This window comes from Sebastes umbrosus, chromosome 4 (assembly GCF_015220745.1).
Source record: "Sebastes umbrosus isolate fSebUmb1 chromosome 4, fSebUmb1.pri, whole genome shotgun sequence".
Lineage (NCBI taxonomy): Eukaryota > Metazoa > Chordata > Actinopteri > Perciformes > Sebastidae > Sebastes > Sebastes umbrosus.
Window position 1 is genome coordinate 28,722,419 of NC_051272.1, and position 22,336 is coordinate 28,744,754.

Genomic DNA, 22,336 nt, shown 5'->3' on the forward strand with positions numbered 1-22,336 from the left:
CACCTGAAGCTCAATATCAGCAAGACCAAAGAGCTTGTGGTGGACTACCAGAGGGACAGGAGGCCCCCTCTCCTAGTTGTCATCCAGGGAGAGGATGGACTCAAACAAGTACCTCGGGGTCCAAATCAATAAAAAAAAACTGGACTGGACTCACTGGGTATTTTTTTTTCTTTTTGTCAAAACAGGGGTCACCATGCCTCATAACCTAAACTTTGGTTCCATTTTTGCTCAGTTTAAAACTTAGCTTATCAACCCTTCTGTGAAGCAACACTTGTTTTGGGAATGGTATAACAGGACAGGAAAAAAATAAATAAGATATGGACCGATTTTAAAGTTTTATTCAAGCTGCCAGCAGCAGCGATATTGTTGTCAGTGCTTCCTCATGAGTGCGAGCCTCCTGCTGCCTGCCTTGGCCACAGTGATGAGTATGATGAGGAGGAAGCCAACAGTCCAGACGCCTGCTACAGGCAGCACCACTGTCGTCAGTATGCCTGAAAGAAACGGCAAAGAGATAATTGTGGTATCCAGTATCGCTTCCAATGAGGCCTACAGGGAAAGCAAAGACAACTGGAAGGTCTAACACAGCAATAACTTCCTGATCATACAGGGGCAGAAGTGTGGCAACAGTAATAAAGAAAACAGGAGCTTACTGGATTGAGGTCTGTCTGGCATTTCAATCCTGATGGGTCCATATGACAGGAGGCCCAGACTGGGGTCTGCTCTCACTGCTTCTCTCTTACTGATCGATTTACAGTTCTGTAAAGAAAACAAGAGAAATGAGAGACTGCAAAGTGGAAAAACAACAGCCGAAACAATAAATCCTATATATATATATATATATATATGATACAGATCCTTTCATGGGTAAGTAGGCATTTTATGTTACAGTATTTTCTTTGAGGGGTAAAACAAATATGAGGCTAAGGTCAAAGACATCTTAAGACTACAGTAAGATGCTCACAGGTGTGCAAGACTTGTGGTCGTCTGGCTCGCACAGCTGAACAGTGCAGTGCAGGTAGAAGGCGTGAGGTTCTGTCGTGAAGCGAAACATGACGAAGCTGTAGCGAACGGTGGAGCTTTCTCCGTTACGGCCAGACTGTCCCTCGCTCACGTTGAGAAAGGAAACGGTGTGGTCATCCACACACCTGGACAAAGTGACGGAAATGAGGAGAAGGAATGGGTTGACTGGGGTTCATAGTTAAAAAAAAAGTGAGAAAAGTGAGATGAATTGTTGATATCGAGGACTTGTTCTGACCCGTTCTTCAGCAGAGTGTGAGCCGATCCCTCTGTAGTGTTCGGCTGAGAAGACTGTGTGGCCCAACACTCGTTGACCCGGAGCAGGAAGAAATCTGCGGGCTCTTTGACCGTCACCGCCACATACACCTGGACACATAAAGCCATCGCTGATATGATACAAATAGCTTCACTAACATTTGATTCATATTTGGTTAAACTGGTTGATGAACGTTTACCTACCTTGTCTCGGAGTTCAATGCTGGGGGCACTACTGTAGGCCTCAGAGTAGGAATGGTCTGTGTACAACATCATCTGTATTGAGGCATCAAGTTCATGTACACGCATCACCGTCTCGCTGTGCGTGTGCAGAGAATAGGCAAGAAAACAAAAAGGGATGTTTGGTGACTTTGGGTGCACAGGCAATTTTCAATTTGTAATACTACTAAACTAATTGTACTAAATGTTTTCAGATTGCGGTGCACCATCTCTCTGGTTTGGGACAACCCCTAAAATTTAAATGTGTGCATTCATCTGCCACATTTAAAGACTCATTCTAAGCTAACGAAAACACAACAATTCTTAGTTTCAGGTGATTATACACTAATGAAAACATAGCTATGAATATTATATTCCATTTCTGCTAATAAATCCCAACATTTTTTACACACTGTTCCTTCAACTATAAATAAGATGGAACGGATCAGAATAAATTATAATTCAACATCCTTCCTTACCTGGAAAGAGGAACGACTGGAAAAGGAAGACTAACTCTTCTGATGTATGGTTGGACGCATGTGTAGTCCATCTTAATGACTGGATCTCTGATGATGTTTCCAATAACATGAGGGTCTGACAGTAGACTCAGGGAATAGAAGACGTGAGTAATGTTTTTCTGTAAGAAGGGAAGAGGGTCGGAAACTGCACTATTGACAGGGATAACTGTTACAAGAACTTTTCTACTCTGAACAACAGCAACAGATTTGTGCTTGGCATATAACATAGATAATGCTCCAGCTGTACCTCCAACGGCTTTCCTCCGCAGGTTAGATATTGCTCTTTAGATGTCATGGACATGTAGTACGGCACGCCATCGATGACCTCTCTCTGAGCACGGCAGGATTTGTTGGGCAAGTGCAGGGACTCCAACGGCACGTTGTGATACTTGAAGAAATCTTCTATCGCTCTGATTCCCATGTAGTCGTTACCACACATAACTTTGATGTGTGCATCTGTTAAAAAAAAACAAAAAACATAAGGTAACTAAGTATGTAAGGCAAGTGACTGCTTGAGATTCACAAGAGGACACATGGACTCAAATGGCGGAAGAAGTACTCAGGTCTTTTACTTCATTAGAAAATATCAATACAACAGTGTAGAAATACTCCATTACAAATAAAAGTCCTGCATTCATTTTTTTTTTACTTGAGTAGATGGTACCAAAAGTAAAAAGGTACTCATGATGCAGAATGGCCCATTTCAGAATAACATACATTATGTTATTGGATTATAATTATTGATGCTTTAATGTGTACATGTTTAACGTGGCAGCTGGTAAAGTTGGAGCTCATTTCAATTACTTTATATACTGCTGTGTACTTTAATATATGATAATACACCAGAATTTATTTGTTGATAATATTTTGTATGTATAATCTGAATTAGCAAAGTAACTAGTAATTCAAGCCTGACAAATCAATGCAGGAGTAAAAAGTGCAATATTTCCCTCTGAAATGTAGCAGAGTATAGAAGTATAAAGTAAAATATAAAGGAAGTAGTCAGGTAAAGTACAAGAACCTCAAAATTGTACCTATGTACAGCACTTGAGTAAATGTACTTAGATACATTCCATCACTGTATGTACGGTTACGTAAACACAGTAAACTGTGCACCAAAATGGAATTTAAAAAGTATTTTCATCAGTCCCCATCTGTCTTATTTAACAACAACTTATCCAAGCTTAAGATCAATAGCCTACACATTATCAACTTGAATTTAATAGGATGTACAGCTATGGTGAAGGTGTCTAGGTTTCTAACCCTGATGATGTCAAGGTTATTTATCAGCTTATTTCTCAGGCTTGGTGCCTAAACATAAGCAGTAGCTATAACAGAAAGTCTGCGTTACAAAGTGGGGCAAAGAGTTTGAAAGATGTGAGCCTTTACCAGACAGGGAGGGTCAAACTAAATGATGCTGCTGGCTGCATTGTGGGAAATGTAGGATCCAATGGTTCTGGGCCTCTGTTGCATCAATTTTGACCACTCCTTTTTTAAGATAAATACTAAATTGCTAAGGTGCCCATTTAGGATTTTTTTTTTTCTTGAAAAAGTTTTTCATGGTGAATCAGAATCCCTTTAGTGACTAATTAATAGCCTGCTTCTTAGGTAAAGTAAATTATAAGAACACAACATTTAGTAAAAAAATAAAAATAATAAAAAATAATAAAGAAATGTGCCTACCTTTGTCACATCGGTCAGCATAATATCCACTGGCACACTTGCAGCTCCTTTGGTCTTCAGACAGAACACATGTTGTGCGGTCAGTGCAATGCTCCACACTGCAGACTCCTGTACAGGAAAAGAAATGACTCGTGATACTTCGACAAGCTGCGCAACAACATTTGGCTCTTTTTTTATATACAGGTAATATTAGACAACCTCACCCTCGACACGGTAGCGCATGAAGCCCAGGAGAAGCACGAGGATCACACCCAGCTGTTTTGGAAAATTAACATTTCCACTTAAACTGTGTAAAGAAGCTATTTATCCTATTTACCGGCCACATTATCAGTTTAACCTGTCCATATGAAAACAGCTACACAAACATTTAGCTGGTTATAGTTTTAAGTTTTAAGAATAATAATGCTCATTACATTTTTATCCACACCCACCTTCATTAAGCCGATTGGGATCATTGTCCTGTTTCAGTAAAATAAATCGTGATTTTAAATGCGATATTTTCAGTCAAACGGGATGTTTCTCCTCTGTTGTCCTCGTTTTCAACACCTGCTGCTCTCTAATCAGGACCACCTGCCAGGGTTTTGTCTGTGGTGCTACTTAAAACGCCATAAAACCCGAACAGGTAATTAATTATAACATTTATATGTTTTATTCATAATTTAATTGTATTAAACTCCAGCAAATTGTATTAATTTGTGATTAATCAGCTATTTCTAAAACAGAATAATAACTATTGTAAAACGCATCACACTATGTACCATAGGCCTTTTTCGACGTGTCACAGTAGGAAAAGCACAGGTGTAAATAATGAAATTAAGTTTACAAAGTGTTGTGTAATGGAAAAAAGTCAATGAATTCAAAAATAAGAATTATTTAAGTGACAGACTTCTTCAGACAAACATATCTGAGTACATTTTAGCCACTGACATAGATCTCTTATTTGTTACAAATTTAAGAGACTCAAAATAACATTAAATTTCAGTTTATAAACAACTTAAAAGATGGGGTTGAGTTTAGAAATGTAGCTTTATTAATATAAAATTTCCCAATTAACAATAGAGCATAAACTGTTATCATCACATTCAAAATAAGACATAACAAGTGCTCCACAGACAGACTCAGGAAATCCTTTGTCCCCTGAGCCATCAAACTGTACAACACCTCTTTAGGGAGGGAAGGACAAAGGAGGATGGCCTGCAGGACAGTCAGTGGCAGCTGATGGAAATTTTTCTTGGTGGGGCTGTGCCACATCCATTCAATTTCAGCAAGTGTGATTTAATGCAAAAAAAGTGAAGGTATCAAAAACACATTACTACTTTTCAGTTAAATAATTAACAATTATTTTATTCCAACAGGAGCAGTAAAGAATGTTTTGAAAAACACAACAGTATAAAATGTACTCAGTGGTGGAATGTAACTAAGTACTTAAATACAATTTTGAGGTACTTGTATTTTTACTTGAGTATTTCCATGTTCTACTACTTTCTACTTCTACTCAACTACATCTCAGAGAAAAATATTAGACTTTTTACTCCACTATATTTATCTGACAACTGCTTTGTGCAGGGGGCACACCTAAATGTGTGATCAATCAGACTTGGCACAAAATGTCTGTCAAAGAAAAAAGTCATATCTCTTAAAGCTGAAGTAGGCGAGAGTGGAGCAAATATGATTAAAAAAAGTGATTTTTTATAAAACGGTGGCTATATCTAGACACACAGACCTTTTGTGCCATAATTTACATTAATAATTTGTTTTTGTCTTGTTTTCTCCTGTCGTCTAGTCCCAACCATTACCTCCTTCATGACCTGGTTGAGTACATCTACGCCCTGGCACACAGACCTTTTGTGCCCTACCCACTGCCCCGCCCACTCTATCAGTAAGTGCTTCATACAGGTTGTTCAACAATTTCCTGCCAAAAATGCATCTCTTGACTGTAAATGACTCAAGCATTCAACCACACCCAAGGTGTTTGTTGTTTAAAAAAAACACAACACCAAAAAGGAGTGGTCAGTTGTTAATTAATTAACTAAAGTGTACACCCCTGTGTGCTACAATATCAACACACGAGCAGTTTCTAGAGGTGTTTCTCACAGATCCTATTTCACATTCTGGTGAAATGTTTAACACGTTGCCCTGTTTTTGTGGTGTACCTGCGCTGATTGAACACATTATACAAACAAAACAGCAACCCCTTCATCAAAAAATTCCCTTATTGTGCCACTTGTAACCAAAACCTCTACAGGGGTCTTTTGGGTGCAGTTGTTATATGCTGTACAATCATGTGATAGTTTCTGTTTTTTTAATTTCAGCCTTGCTGCTCAGTTTTTCGCAATGAACCCATTTGAGCCCTGGACAACCGCAGACAAAGTCGACAGGGTAAGACAACCAGGATCTTGGAATAACTTGAAGTTTTGAGAATTATGTCACCAACTTCAGAGCCTCCAACACTAATTCTGTCCTGCGCTTTTATTCTCCAGTTTCACACAACAGACATGAAGTACCCAGGACTTCCTGGTCTGGAAGATCTTGGTATCACTCCCTCCACTGTAGAGCAAAAGGCAATTGAGATTCTGCGTCGCCATCGCCAATTCCATTACCTGGAAACTATTAAACTACCAACAACACCAACCAGGGCAGCCAGAGGACATCAGTATCTCTGATTGTTTGGTCTTTAACTATGTTCTGTAAATACATTAAAAAAAAATTATCCTCTTAAGGCTGTCTTGTTTTGAATGTTTTTATTTAATATGACTTTACCATTACAGTGCCTCTAAAGAGTATTCACCCATTCTTCATTAAACTAGGCAGTGCTGATCAAATATGAATCAATATTCTGTTACTGTAATGCCTATTTCTCTCCTCAAATGTTTTCAGAATCATCTTGTAGTGTAGTGTTCAGCTGTAAAATGAGAACGTTTCTTGACCCGGCAGCAGCCATGTTGAGATCTCTTCAGGGAATACCAAGCACTGCTCACGTGACCGGAGCACAGCCAATAGGAATGCTCTCTCTCTGAAATGACCTGTGATTGGTCAAAGTCTCCCGTCACGGGCTAGATTTTTTTAAAGCCTAAAAACAGAGCCATGAGGAGGTGCAGAAGTCTAGTTTTCTCTCAGAGCACTTGAATAACAATATGCTGAAAGGTTATTATGGCATTTTAGCCCCATGATGCCAAAAATGTACTGTCTACTGCCACTTTAACTAAGTGGGTGATTAAGTACAAAAGCCCTTTAAAATCCACATACATACACGTTCAAGACCACACTCCACACCACCTGACACAAATTCTGAAGTGGACACTAAGAGTGACAAGGAATAATTCCTTAGCACATCAGCCCCACCCTCATCCACCTCCATTGGCTCAAGTCCAGCATCACCTACAAAATCCTCCGTCCTTAGTATTACTTTTAATAACTCCTATTATTCTATAATGATGGATCACAATGCAGACCTAAGTTCTTAATCACCCACTTAAGAGCTATGCCTATGATTGGTCATATGCCAAAAAGCATTGGCACTGTTATCAGGAAAAGGGAGTGTAGTTCTAGAAAGATCTGCTATGAGATTCATCTTGGGACAGTAACTTGTTTCCTGTCTGCGTGGTGCAGGCAGTTTGTTTATGATTTTTGGAAGAGATCTTATAATTTTTTATCATATTTAGTTGAGATCTTTTCTGAATTTGGTTCAGATTTCTTTTTACTCTCCGCTCTTGACTGAGAATTACCCATGCTAGTAACACGACTCACATATACTTTGTACAACAAATAACAGATAAGGAGGAACACAAACATGCAAAGGCCCGTCACTAAAAACCTCAGCAGCATTTCCAGAGTCTCAGTGATATACAGTATATTAATAGTGATCTCAGTGGAGGCAATTTGTGATATTCAAACGTTTTTGTGCATAACCACTCGGCCAGTGGCTCATTACAGATCCTTCAATTTCTCATCGGACATAGTTTCACCAGTTAGGTCTCAATTACATTGAAGCAGACATGTTTCAGTCGCTCCTGAACGTCTTCCCAGGGATGTAATCTCACTAATGGATTTTATCTGTGTCGAGACAATACTCACTTACAGTACTATCCCAGAAAACCACTGTCATGTGGTCGCTGCGGGATCTCTTATTCATTTTAGAAAAACACCACAGTCTTTCTCCAAATTTACCAACCACTGACGAACCACCGTTTTCATTTTAAAATATGTAAATCATTTATCAGCTCCCTTATTTCCCTCTTTTCTGTTCACAGTCGAACATCCACTGAGTTAGATCTTAAAACATGGAAGGAATAGAACTAAACAATATATTTTTCTCTTGTACATTGAAAACCATGGCATATTTGACAGTCTCCTAGTCCAATAGGCAATGTTAACATTTCAGTTTAGTACGGTCAATCAACAAAAAAGGCAGATTAATGAATAGTAGAAATAATAATTACTTGCAGACCTAACATTCATTCATAAGATGTTGAGTGAATTTCCAAAATTCAGACTTTAGAGAGAAGTCACATAAGATTTACAAAATCCTTCAAATAGTGTACCTTTAAATTATTACAGGAGTCATAACGGTTGTCAAATTTCATTGACTTTCTTTTACATTTTACACATTCAGGCAATAATACCCACTGACATATGAGCAGAAAAGTGCTCTTCTTTTTAAAAGGCCTTGATGATGTTTTGGATTTCCCATCTTTGGCCAGAGCATTCCTGTATTAGAAGTTGGCCTCTTATAATCTCCAGACATCTTTTTGTCTTTTTGCTCTTCACTTCTTTGCCCTAGAAAAGACGATAAGTGTCAAGATTGCGAATGCACAGTATGTCATCATAAAACATTCAGACAACCACAGTCAATATTTTGAGCTATGAGTCACCTTAAACTCATCCACCCTCTAATTTGAAAAGGGTGAGACGGTGACTTTTACTAACTATTTTCTTGACAAAAATTCCCTTTTGCCACACCTCTTCCCTGACTTTCATATACTTTTCTATATATGTTAGTTTAACTTGTAGTACCTGAGTGAAGTCCCAGTAAATCCCCATTCCTTTCTTCTTAGCCTCTTTGCAGTTGTAAAGGCCAGGCTTCGTTTCTTTTTTGCCGATGTCAGTTATACACCGGTTGTCATTGTACTTGTGGGACTTGAGGCCACCGATATAGAGCTCACCATTTGAGCGATAATAGGCGATCTAAAAATATATATTAAAGAAACGTTAAGCAGCAAGCAGATCAGACAGTTAAATAAGCCAACAGTGGCAAACAGACTGTATATTTCTTGTAACTCATAGACTATAATCATTAATCATTTTTAGCTGCTTTACTTACTTGAGGTCCATAGTAGTGGCAATTGTAGGCAATGGGTGTGTGACCTGGCACTGGGCCTTGGTCTAAGCACATTTCAGCATCAAGATTCTTCATCTAGAGGTGGGTGAGTTCATCATTTTGTGAGTGACAATGTATTGAACACTATGGCATGTAGGAGTGAAGCATTAAAACACAATTTAATGTGGCAACGCATGTGGCTGTGCTCTGGCACACAACCTGCACACCCCTGTACTGCCTCTACCACACGTACAAAGCATTACATTAAACTAAACTTACTCCTCCATAACCAAGAATGTTGTCCCAGGGATCCAACTTGGGATACACGTTTTCCAGGTACCATTTGAAAGGTTTGCACTTCAACCTTTCCCTGAGTTTTTTCCTCTCGGAGACATCCCCGATGTCAATTCCGTGATTCTGCAGAGAATATGGCGTGATTTGTTTGTCGTATTGTAACTGAAGAAATTCAAATGCACTCACAACCAATTATCTATGTACCCTTGGATGTTCATCATCCTATGTGTAGAAGCATGCAGTATGCCATAAAAAGGGCATCATCATTTTTGTTCTTCTTGATTACATATGAAATACCTCAAATGGCAAGTTCCAAGCCAAGTTGATGTTGTGTTTGTATTCATCCATCCAGACTTCTGCTACTCTCAGGGCGTTTCTCTTCATGGCTGGGGCCAGGTCAGGCAGGTAGGGCTTGTGGGCCCTCTCGATGTGGGCGATCTTGGAGCATGGAACTACTTCAACACTGCCTCCACATGTCCACACCTATAGGCAAAAAACAAAAGCACACCTTTAACTTTATACTACTCAGTAAAACTGAATCATTATCAGTCACCAATAATAATTGTGAAAGTGCAAAGCATGAATAAAAACAAAAGTTAAAGACGGCCTGTTAAGCTAATTTTTAGGTGCACGTTTACATGCTGTAAAGTAAAAAAACAAAACAAAAATGCTTTGCTTTTCTCACACCTGCCTCTGTCTGAAACACCCTCTGTCTGAAACACTCTGTATCGTCACCAAGTTACGGAAGAAAAGGCAGGACTTCAAGCAAGGCATTACAGGCAGTTCATGAGCAGTGTTTCTGTGGGGGAGAGTAACTCCCTTTGGCCAGGACTTTGGGCTTAGTACCTTTGCAGACCTTTTACATGCACAAACAAAACCCTGTATAACACTCTAAAGGAAAGGGGAAAAGCACTAAAGCATAATAGGTCCTCTTTAAGAATAAATAAAAGCTACATAGAAGTTTATAAACTGTGGGCAGCGCCGCCGCTTGATATATACACATTTAACACATAATGTTTGTAGGGCCCCAGCTCATTCTACCAAGGTTGAGTCTCCGCAGGTTGCCAGACAACCAGCGGAGACTCCAGGAAGTTACTGCCTCTAGCCAAGAAACAGTCCGGCACATAACAAACAAACAAACTAGATATAACGTGTTAAATAAATCAGACTTAGAGGTGCTGGTTGGTAGATTTTGTGACCTTTGGACAGAGCAAGGCAAGCCGTTTCCTCCTGTTGCCGGTCATTATATTAAGCAAATTGAATGCTAGCTGTAGCGTCATATTTACCATACAGACACAAAAGTGGTATCAATCTTCTCATCCAACTGCCATCAAGAAAGTGAATGAAACATGAGGCAGGATTTTACGACTCCGGAAAGATATTACGGCAGGGTATCATTTTATCCTCCGTCTCAACGATTGTGAGGTAAACAGCTCTGTTTATTTTACAAAGTGAGAGGGGTAATTGTGCTGATGCCAGAATCTGTACTCTATATTGCTGCAAGTTGGCCTGGGACTGCGTCATCAGGTGTAAGATTTGATGTTAGAGAGGTGATGCTTTACTTACGCGGATTCCCAGCTCAACGTTTTCTCCACCGTACACTTTCATTCCTTCATCGAGGACTCCAATTTCTCCTAGAAACTTCCTCTCGGCCACTAGGATCCCCATGACCGATGGACTTCTGAAGTGAAAGAAGAGAACTGTTACTGCTATATAATTGAAACCATATTCTACAGAGTACAACAGTATTACCATAAAGGTAACGTTTTTAGATAATCAAGAATGCCTCATCCAAGATACGATTAATAAGATCATGGCATTATATTTGTTTGACACGTGTGTAAATCGGAAACAAAACTGACTGTTTTCTCTTTAACTTACTTTCCAGGCAATGAGCCGTCTTTGAGTTCGTAATAATCTGGCGTAAAACCCTCATACATGCACCATAAAGCCCAGTCGAAGGCATGTGCTGCTGGAGAGTATGGAATTACTTTGAGGTCATCAAAGTTGACTCTGTCAAATACAGGGGACGTCACCACCGTTCGGTCAGCTTTGATCTGTGTCAGCAGGGGTTCAATCCTACATGACGGGAAGGGAGGAGAGGTGATTCACACATCACTGCAACAATCTGAACTTTACTCAACAACCAGTTAGACAGCTTGTTCTCTGTCTCTCTCTGTCTATGAATGGGAGTTGGCATGCGTTGTCAAGTACCAGTCACTCCTTTAGCAAATCTCTAAATAAACTTACTAAAGGAGTGTCTGGTAATTAATTTAATTGTGATAATTGCACAATTGTCCTTAGTTAATTGCTATTAATCCCAAAGTAATTGCTCATTTTTTTATCTGTTCAAAATGAACCTTAAAGAGAGATATGTCAAGAGTTTAATGGTTTTATCAACATGGGAGTGGACAAACATGCTTGCTTTATGGAAACTTAGGTATATATGTATTATTTGAAATTAATTAACAACACAAAACAATGACAAATATTGGCCAGAAACCCTCAAAAGTACTGCATTTAGCATAGAAAATATGCTCAAATCATAACATTGCAAACTCAAGCCCAACAGGCAACAACAGCTGTCAGTGTGCTGACTTGAATATGACCTGCCCAAAATTGCATGTCTGTAAAGGGGAGACTCGTGGGTACCCATAGAACCCATTTTCATTCACATATCTTGAGGTCAGAGGTCAAGGGACCAATTTGAAAATGGCCAAACCAGTTTTTGTTCGCGAAAAGTTTGCGTAAGTTTGGAGTGTTATTTAGCCTACTTTGCAACAAGCTAGTATGACGTGGTTGGTACCAATGGATTCCTTAGGTTTTTGGTTTCAAGTATGATACCAGTATCTTCTCTCTACCTTTAAAACTGTGCAAGGCTTACAACAGCTTTACACCTAAAGATCGCAAGTTGCGTTAAAGAAATTAGTGGCGTTAATATGTATTTGCTTTAATATGTTATCGCATTAACTTTGAAAGCCCTTTTTGGAATACTTTTATCTCTCTTGCACTTAGTTCCATTTTTACACAACCCAAGTGCACATTGGTGCAGTATTTGAAAGGCGGAGGGAGACTGAAAAATTTTCAGTACGGATGTGTAGATTTAGCTGTTAATCAAATAGTTTTTTTTTTATTGCACTACAAATGAATCTGAAGGTTTCAAGTCTGAGCAGCACTTGCCCTTCCCTCATTGCCAGCCACCACTGCAATGCCCTTGTGCAAGCCCTGATTACCTCAAGGGAGCTGCTCAGTGGTCGGTATATCAGACAGTGGCTGTACTGGGATCAGAATGTGGTTGCACTGAGCTGTTGCAAATGTATGAAACTGCGTAAACAGGGCGTTCCTGAAGACGTTATTCATAGTTAAACTATTGTGGTTAAAAAAAAGCTAAGACGTGAGCCAAATTTGGCATCAGAGTAAGTACATGGTGGTGGAATAGACACTTCCCGGTATTGACATTTAATAACTGTGCAGAAAATATACTAAACATTGTTTAGCACAGCTGCAATTAATATATAATGTTAAAGACTACTACTGCAAATTTCCCCACTGTGGGACTAATAAAGGAATATCTTATCTCTTATCTTACAAATATTACACATATACCAGTGAAAATGTTCTACATTAACCATGGTATAAAAGGATTTCATTTTGCCACGTTCTTACCACATCTCATGGACTTCGATGTGTGCGTCCAGGATGGCCACCACGTCAGCAGTACAAGCCCTCCACCCAGCAGCCCTGGCGTATGAAAGGCCTCGCTGCTCATTGTGCCTCACTCTCGTAATACGGAGACTTGGGTTCTGCTGCTCGAGCGACTTCACGTACGCGTCGAGGTCCCCCTTCAGGTCCTCTGAATTGAGAGGAGAATGTGGGAATGTGTTTTGAGATAAGGGGAGAAGAGGCGTGACAGATATTGGTTTTACCATAGCAAGTTTAGACGAGATTGATTAGAGAATGACACGTTTCCACACTGACTACCCAGAATGCAAAGCAGACTTGAGAAGATTTTGAGAGGGAGCCACAGTCCCGACCATAGACATGCCTCACATGATCCCAAACTTATGTATGTAATTTAAATAATTGTTCTAACGTCAAGTAAGTTTATGTTGTGACTGATTGCATTATACTGAAAGGTGTGTCTAAAGTTAGGATGGACAAAAAAAAAGAGAAACATCATTTAGTATATTGCAATCCAGTGCCACACTACCACTATTTACAGCCTTGAAATGCGGGCCATTGTGTTACATCGTACAGGTCAACATTTTGGGAATGTGTTTATTTGCTTTCTTGCCGAGAGTTAGATAAGAAAATCGATATCACTATCATATCTATCTGGTAAATATAAGGTTACCGCCAGCACCTGATTAGCTTAGCTAGCATAAAAACATGGAAACAAGGGGAAACTAGCTAGCTCGAAAGGTCACAAAGTCCACCTGTAGCAGAAACTGTAAAGCTCACTAATGAACACATTAAATCTTGTTTGTCGTTTTTACAATTTGTGGTTTTACCGGGGCTAATGTGCTGGAGCTTTAACATCCTGATTTTATGTTGTTACTGTATCCATGCAACATGGACAACAAATTCTTTTTAAACTTCGTTTTTTGTACAGATTAAACAAACAAGGTATAACATGTTAAAGCTGCAGTGGGTAGAAATGCAGCAAATATGATTAAAAGGATACTTTTTAAAACAGTCACTATATCCTGAAAAAATCATGTGCCTCTGTGTCCTCTGGTGCTCCTAATGGCAGCTGCAAGATTTCACAGACCGGAAGAAAAAAACCAATCAGAGCTGAGCTGGAGCCTGCCGTCCAGCTGCCATCTATGAGCCGGCTGTCAAACACTCGCAAACTCCGATCAAACGGTCAAACTAGGCAGCTCTGATCAAATATGAATCAATATTATGTCACTGTAATGCCTAGTTCTCTCCTCAAATGTTTTCAGAAACATCTTGTAGTGTACTGTTTAGCTGTAAAATGTGAAAGTTTGTGACCCGGCAGCAATGTTGAGATCAATTGAGGAAATACCAAGCACCTCCCACCAGCCGAAGCACAGCCAATAGGAAAGCTCAATAAATAGGTTCTCTCTGAAATGACCTCTGATTGACCAAAGTCTCCCCTCACGGGCTAGATTTTTTAAAGCCTGAAAACAGCGCCATGAGGAGGTGCAGAAATCTAGTTATCTCTCAGAACACCTGCCCAATGATGCCAAAAATATACTGCCATACTTTTACATATAAATGTACATCCTGTACATCCATCCCTTGCCGAAACAAGTTCACACAATGCTGATTAAGCCTATTGCTGCTAAGCTCTCTGTATGTCGCAGTATAGCAGAGTTGTGGTGTCTGGCGTCTATGGCGACTTCTCCTGCGTAGGCGCATGTATGCATCGCCGCATCTAGGACAGGAGCGCTCTCTTTAAATCTTCCTGTGCAATTTTTTTTACTTTAATCCTTTCTCTGAACGCCAGAGCTTCCACGGAGCATCCACATCCAGATAGTTGTTGCTCCGTCGCTATGGTCTCTCCCATATGGTACTTACTCTCAATGCCAGAGTGGGGACACAAAAGCTCCAGTCCTGTCTTTTCGCTAGATAAGCTAACCAGCTGCTGACTTCAGTTTCATATTTTACCATACAGAGATGAGAGTGGTGTCATTCTTCTTTTACAACTCTTAGCAAGAAAGCAAATAAGTGTATTTCCCCAATATATATATAAAATATATAATATTATATACATTGTGCACTGGCATCTGCACAATGAAACATAATTTATAACATCACAAAACATGTTTGCCTAGTGATGCATTGCTGCCAACCAACCATGGGAGCTATTGTCATCCACCATAATTATCTCCTTCAGCAGGTTTTTAGGGGTGCGGTCGATGATGCTACGCAGAGCTCTTTTGAGGATGGACAGGGCCTCATTTAGGTAGATCAACACCACTCCCACGTTTGGCATGTCCTTTGGGTAAATCTTTTTAAGACACCTATTCAGAAACAGAAATCTTTTCATCAGTAAGCTGTGTAAATGCTGGCAAAATCTGACAAACTGTATGAACAGAAAGGTGAAGGATAATCAGCAAACAGTGAAGTGGGTGCAACATTTGTGTATGAAGTAAAGTGACAGGTTTGGTATCGCAGAACATGACAATGACACAGTGTACCTTTTATCCCTGGTATCTGGAAGAACTCGATCTAGAGGAAGGCGGTCGCTGAGAAAAACGTTGTATCCGTACTTCTCAAACAAACCCTGTGCCTCTCTTTGGTCATCCTCAGACAGATTCTCCCCCCACTTCTTGAACAGGTAAGAGTTGGGAAACACTTTCTTGGACTTTTTCTCTTTGGGGACCTCCTTTTGGTCCTGGATCTTTGCTGCAGGTTTCTCCTTCTTTGGCTCTGGCTGCTTTTTGACTGGTGGCTTTTCCACCTCTGGAGCTTTTCTCTGTCTGCCCCTTTCCTCTTCGAGCATTTTCTGCAGGGTGTCCTGCTTTTTTTCAAAAGATTTGACGACATTGTCTGGAAAAAAGGATGACAGGTAGAGAGCAAAATGAGCTAGAGGCATGATCACTTTTTGCAGAAAATAGTAGACTAGATGTTTTCTAAATCCAGATGAAGCATTTCCCTTAAGATGAATGTTCTGATGAAATAACATTTTATTGATACCCAGAGGGAAACTAGGTAAGCACACGAGAGAGACTAGGTAATGATATAAAAAAGGTTAGAAACATCAGTAAAATTACATAAAACCCAATAAACAATATAAAATAGGTTCAAGTCTGACCTCATCTATCATTAAACCTGCAGTAGGCATTATGTTTTTGGCATCGTTTGGCAAAAATTCCATTAGCATATTGTAATTCAAGTGTTCTGAGAGATAACTAGACTTCTGCTCCTCCTCATGGCTCTGTCATCAAGCTTTAAAAAATATTAGCCCGTGACGGGAGACTTTGGCCAATCACAGGCCATTTTAGAGAGAGAGCGTCCCTATTGGCTGTGCTCCAGCTGGTGGGCGGTGCTTGGTATTTCCTCAAATGATCTCAACAAGGCTGCCGGGTCACAAACTTTCTCATTTTACAGCTAAACAGTACACTACAAGATGTTTCTGAAAACATTTGAAGCAAGAAATAGGCCTTACAGTAACAGAATAGTGATTCATATTTGATCAGCGTTGCCTAGTTTGACAGTTTGATTGAAGTTCGTGAGGGATTGACATTTGAGGCGGCGAGGCTCCAGCTCTGGTCTGACTGTTTTTTTTCTTCTGGTCTGTGAATTCTTGCAGATGCTGTTCGGAGCAACGGAGAACACAGAGGAACCCGATTTTTTTTTAAGATTACCTGTCTCATGCACTTCTGTCAGGATATAGCGACGATAACTTTTGATTTTAATCATATTTGCTCCATTTCTACACACTGTAACTTTAATATCCACAGCAAACTTTAAGAAAAGTTCTATTAGAAGCCATTCATCTAATATTCAACACCACATTCTGGCGCATGTCTTGCTCTCTACAGTTATTTGTGAACATATTTTTAAACCTTCTGTAAAAAAGTTGAACATAAATTAACATTAATTCATAATGAGGAACAGGAAAAGGGTAAATGTGCATGTGAAATTATATCAAAGTATTAAATTGTGAAATAAATACCCTAGCCAGTGATAAGATGTGCTGTCCCAATAAATGTCCAAAAAGAAGGTTTGGGATCAGTTTACACAAAAGGGTAGGACAATGCTCACATTCAAAGGGGAATATGATATCAGCAAAACCTTTCCTTCTCAAAATGGATAGATAACATCTTCAGTAAATGTATTCTATGTAATTTTTTAAAGTTAACTAACTCCAGAGCAGGTTATGTTCCAGATAAGATGTCAACTTGTATTCACCCTTAATTCATCTTTTTGTGCAGTGAACTGACATTTAATCCACTTCAATGTCAATGAAGTTAAATCAAACTGAACCTAGAACTTTCTTTCCATCTCCCCATCTTCATTTGTAGTGAAGAACTGATTAAACCCCATGTAAAAGAAATAAATCAGAGTAACTTGCATACATAGGAGAGAAAGATTAATGAATCATCATTTGCCTTAACTCACAGAGATTGCTGATGCTTGACTCCAGGTCAGAAAACCTCCTGACTGAACGCTTGTCCTCTTTGTCAGCCGCAGCTTGATTATATCCACTCATCACAAACATGACCCCGCAGAGGACGAGACCAAAGCCCCCCAGTACCATGACTGACCGCTTAAACCAGGCGGTTCTCATGCTGATAACACACCGACTGATGCTCCAGCAAAGAGAATAATGATGCTGTTAGATCAGAAGCGCGCACAGCAGTGACTTTACTGTACTGACGAGTACAATGCCAATTAGGTGACCATAATTATGGGCTTATCCAGTGGCGGTTGGTGGAAAGTTTTCTAGGTAGGGCTAGATAGCTGCATCGCTCTGTCACTTAGCCTCACCTTCTTCTTCCTTCCTCCCGATAGCCTCAGCTACCCTCTCTATAAAGCATCACGCCGCCGGTTAAAATAGACAACTCCACTTCAATATGTGTCTTCGATGGACACAACAATTTTGTGACTTCCCTCTGTGTCACCCATGGGTTTCTGAAGTGCTGCCACTCGCACTTGCCTTGCCATTTGACCGTGGCTTTGGTGATATGAGGTTCAGAGCAAGTGTCACTTGAGGTAGCCCTTTAGTGCAGAACAAATGATATGAGCTCCATAAATTGAATTTGCAATGCCTTGATCATGAGAGGCTGAAGAGATGCTGATGGCATCTACTGCCATTTACAACCCACAACAACAGCAGCACTGAAAACCGTCAAAGCAAACTACAAAGGAAAGGCAGTGGCAATTTTCTGCAACCAACCAGTAAATTCACAGTTGATAATGAGTTACAGAGAGGTAAGAAAATTACTCTCACAGTAATGGACCCTTAAAATATGTAAAAGAAACAGACTGGCTGAAATGTTTGCAGACTACATTGATGAAAATGGTTCATGTTACAATTTTGGTAAAATGAAATGAAAAAACTGCTGAGACTCAATAAAAAGTAAACCTGGAGCTCCGTCTGTTACGACACCAGCTACAATGCTATCGGTTAAATAGTTAAAAGAAATATTAAAAATTAAATAAGAAGCTGAGCAAAATTCAGAGGAGCGGCTTGTCTCTTAAAGGAGAATAGCTGGTTTACCTTAACAGCCCACCTTAAAGCTGCAGTAGGCACATTGGCAGCTGGTGGAAATGTTAGGTAGTGCCACATCCAATCAATTTCAGCAAACATCCCAGTATGATTTGATGCAAAAAGGGAAGGTATCAAAAACACATTACTACTTTTCAGTTAAATAATCAACAATTGTTTTATTCCAACAGGAGCAGTAAAGAATGCTTGGAAAAACACAACAGTGTAACATGTACTCAGTGGTGGAAAGTAACTAAGTACATTTACTCAAGTACTGTACATAAGTACAGTTTTGAGGTACTTGTACTTTACTTGAGTATTTCCATGTTCTGATACTTTCTATTTCTACTCCACTACATCTCAGAGGGAAATATTGTACTTTTTACTCCACTACATTGATTTAATAACTTTAGTTACTTTACAGATTCAGATTGTTAATACAAAATATAATCAACGAATAAATGATGTATTATTATAGATTAAACTACCCAGCAGTATATAAAGTCATTAAAATGAGCTCCACCTTTACCAGCTGCAACTTTAAAGTGATGAACACATCAATGCATCAATAAGTATAATCCAATAATATACATTATTCTGCAAAATGTGTACTTTTATGTTGGTACTTTAAAGCTGAAGTAGGCAAGATTGGAGCAAATATTATTTTTTTATTTATATGCATTACTAACTTTTTTACTGCCTTTTTACTAACATATTTTGCACTATGAAACTGTGATGCTGGAAACTTGAATTTCCCTCGGGATAAATAAAGTTACTATCTAGCTAGCTATCTGTCTATCTATCTATCTATCTATCTATCTATCTATCTATCTATCTATCTAACTATCAATCTATCTATCTATCTATCTATCTATCTATCTATCTATCTATCTAACTATCAATCTATCTATCTATCTATCTATCTATCTAACTATCTATCTATCTATCAATCTATCTATCTATCTATCTATCTATCTATCTATCTATCTATCTAACTATCAATCTATCTATCTATCTATCTATCTATCTATCACATTTTTACCGTCAATATTAATTAGGTGTTGTTTTGCAGCTTATATAATTCTCCAAAAAAGTCCAAAATTTAATACAACAACCATAAAACAGATGAATTATACTGTCTTGTTCAGTCTTGCAGAAAGTACATTGTTGTAATTTTGGGAAGTAAACCGGTTCATTGTGACCTGGGAACGTTGTAATCACGTGGAACAAAAAAGGGAGACACTTTGGTTTCGAGTAGGAATTGTTATTATTATTAATAATTATTAATTTTTATTTTATTGTTTTTAATTATTATTATTATTTATTGTTCCTGCCACTCTACTGCTCCACACTCCAGTCCAGTAGGTGGCGGTAATGCACCTATAAGCTGGTTTGCCAACCGCCAATAAACACCAAAGAAGAAGAAGACACAGGAAGTGTTGCGTCGTTTCTGTGTTCAACAACATTTCAACCAGTGCGTCTGTCGTCATGTCTTCTCACCACTAGCCTTTAACCAGCCGGTACTAGTATAACAACACATCTAAGAGGTTAAACATGCCTAAGGTGGTGTCTAGGAGCGTTGTGTGCTCGGACACCAGAGACCGAGAGGAGTACGACGACGGAGAGAAGCCGCTGCACGTCTACTACTGCCTGTGCGGTCAGATGGTCCTGGTGCTGGACTGCCAGCTGGAGAAGCTGCCCATGAGGCCCCGGGACCGAGCCCGGGTTATCGACGCCGGCAAACACGCCCACAAGTTCTGCAACGTGGAGCCGGACGAGAACGCGTACCTGAAGAGAGCCGAGGGCATCGAGAGGCAGTACCGCAAGAAGTGCGGCAAGTGCGGCCTGCTGCTCTTCTACCAGCACCAGGCGAAGAACAACCCGGCCACCTTCATCGTGGACGGAGCCGTGGTGAAGTTCGGCCAGGGCTTCGGCAACACCAGCGTCTACAGCCAGAAGCAGCCGGAGGCGCCCAAGAAGGTCCGTGTGATGATGACCAAGCGGACCAAAGACATGGGCAAGTTCAGCTCCGTCACGGTGTCCACCATCGACGAGGAGGAGGAGGAGATCGAGGCCAGGGAGGTGGCCGACTCGTACGCACAAAACGCCAAGGTGATCGAGAAGCAGCTGGAGAGGAAGGGCATGAGCAAGAGGAGGCTGCAGGAGCTGGCTGAGCTGGAGGCCAAGAAGGCGAAGATGAAGGGCACTCTTATTGATAATCAGTTCAAGTAGAGGAGGCTCAATGTGAGGGACATATTGTGACACAAAGTCATCCTCTGGAGATCTTCATCCACAGTGGACACGTGTGTTATCTGCCAGTGATTGTCAGCCAGTACTGGACAGAACCCCAGTACATAGAGAGGACAATACATGGACATATTGCATATGATTTGTGTAGGGGTTGCATATTAAGATAGTGATCTTGGGGTGATCTTTAAATGTGTTTACCGTTTGTTATTTTATACAAAAATTAAAAAGACCAAATTAAACTGTTTGGTATTTTTTTTTTTTTTATATATAAATAATTTGTTCCACATTATTCACTGTGTTGTCTGTAAGTCCTGCAAAAGTCTTTAGGTGAAGGGCATGAGCACGAGGAGGCTGCAGGAGCTGGCTGAGCTGGAGGCCAAGAAGGCGAAGATGAAGGGCACTCTTATTGATAATCAGTTCAAGTAGAGGAGGCTCAATGTGAGGGACATATTGTGACACAAAGTCATCCTCTGGAGATCTTCATCCACAGTGAACCCATGTATTATCTGTCTGTACTGGCCAGTAGTTTGTCAGCCAGTACTGGACAGTACATAGAGAGGACAATATTTGGACATATCAGTGCAGAGCTGGTGATTTGTGTAGGGGTTGCATATTAAGATGGTGATCTTTGTTGTAGACCTTTAAATGTGTTTACCGTTTGTTATTTTATACAAAAATTAAAAGACCAAATTAACCTTTTTGGTATTTTTTTAAAATAATTTGTTCCACGTGTAATATTCACAGTGTTGTCTGTAAGTCCTGCCAAAGTCTTCAGGTGTCGGGAATCATGAGTTCAAGGTGTCAAATAGTGTGTAGAGGTCTTGAAAATGTATGTTGGTATACACACGTATTAAAACATGACTGAATGGTAGAATAATTGAGAAAGTACTATGCTGAATGAAATTAGGTATGCAAACATACTAGAGATGAAATGATTTATCGATTGTCTGAAAAATAATCAGCAAGAATTCTGAAAAATCAATAAATCAATTAAGTAATTTATGAAGACAAACTGACAAATGTTCTAAATTGAATGGCTTTGGGTTTTGGATCATTGGTAGGACAAACCAAGTTACTGCAAGACCTCGGCTTAGGCTCTTGTAATGAGAAATTGTTAGTGTTTCTGACATGTTAGAGACTAAATATATAGTTAATAGAAAAAAATAATCGCTAGAATGATTCAATATTGAAAATAATAATTGGTTGCAGCCTTATAAACCATTAGATAGTATATTGTGTATGTTTCTGCTTTCATGGAAACAAAAATATTTGTGACCAGAGAAAATAATATAGTTTTATAATGTAGAATGTTATATTAAGTGAAATTATAGAAATTAACAACTGGTATATTCAAGTGAACACCTATAAACATTGTGTATGTGTTCATTCATATTTAAATGGATATCAGCAAGAATTTAGACATACATTTATTAACTTCACTTTTACCACTTTTCACCAGTGTGCAGAGCTGTGTTGAAAGGCTGTTGCTATACAAAAAAACAGGAGGGCCCCCTTTGACCCTGAATAGGATAAGTTGTTACAGATAATGGATGGATGTCACTGTTTGCAAGCAGACACTCAGGGTTCAACAGATATAAA

General features: G+C 39.5%; 3 protein-coding genes across 4 annotated transcripts; 1 reads left to right on the forward strand and 2 right to left on the reverse strand.

Moving 5' to 3' along the window:
* Nucleotides 1–321: 321 nt before the first annotated feature.
* zpd (zona pellucida glycoprotein d) lies at nucleotides 322–4,259 on the reverse strand. Its single transcript, XM_037766771.1, has 10 exons — nucleotides 4,124–4,259; nucleotides 3,896–3,947; nucleotides 3,693–3,800; nucleotides 2,257–2,465; nucleotides 1,971–2,128; nucleotides 1,477–1,591; nucleotides 1,256–1,383; nucleotides 962–1,145; nucleotides 651–756; nucleotides 322–491 (listed from the first exon to the last, which is right to left on the reverse strand). The coding sequence occupies exons 1-10, from the start codon at nucleotides 4,145–4,147 to the stop codon at nucleotides 370–372; spliced, it is 1,206 nt and encodes a 401-aa protein (XP_037622699.1). The 5' UTR covers nucleotides 4,148–4,259; the 3' UTR covers nucleotides 322–369.
* c4hxorf56 (chromosome 4 CXorf56 homolog) lies at nucleotides 4,178–21,735 on the forward strand. 2 transcript variants are annotated; one of them, XM_037766774.1, is made up of 3 exons: nucleotides 4,178–4,314; nucleotides 19,845–20,643; nucleotides 21,088–21,735. In XM_037766774.1, exons 2-3 carry the CDS (start codon nucleotides 20,042–20,044, stop codon nucleotides 21,161–21,163), a joined length of 678 nt encoding a protein of 225 aa, XP_037622702.1. In that variant the 5' UTR covers nucleotides 4,178–4,314; nucleotides 19,845–20,041; the 3' UTR covers nucleotides 21,164–21,735. The 2 variants fall into 2 exon arrangements, with proteins under 2 accessions (XP_037622702.1, XP_037622700.1); XM_037766772.1 differs by lacking the exon at nucleotides 21,088–21,735 and having other exon boundaries at nucleotides 19,845–20,994.
* Nucleotides 8,260–17,641, reverse strand: LOC119486582 (probable polypeptide N-acetylgalactosaminyltransferase 8). Its single transcript, XM_037766775.1, has 11 exons — nucleotides 17,398–17,641; nucleotides 15,471–15,822; nucleotides 15,127–15,293; nucleotides 12,970–13,156; nucleotides 11,185–11,382; nucleotides 10,870–10,984; nucleotides 9,601–9,786; nucleotides 9,289–9,426; nucleotides 9,013–9,105; nucleotides 8,706–8,876; nucleotides 8,260–8,468 (listed from the first exon to the last, which is right to left on the reverse strand). The coding sequence occupies exons 1-11, from the start codon at nucleotides 17,564–17,566 to the stop codon at nucleotides 8,349–8,351; spliced, it is 1,896 nt and encodes a 631-aa protein (XP_037622703.1). The 5' UTR covers nucleotides 17,567–17,641; the 3' UTR covers nucleotides 8,260–8,348.
* Nucleotides 21,736–22,336: the final 601 nt, after the last annotated feature.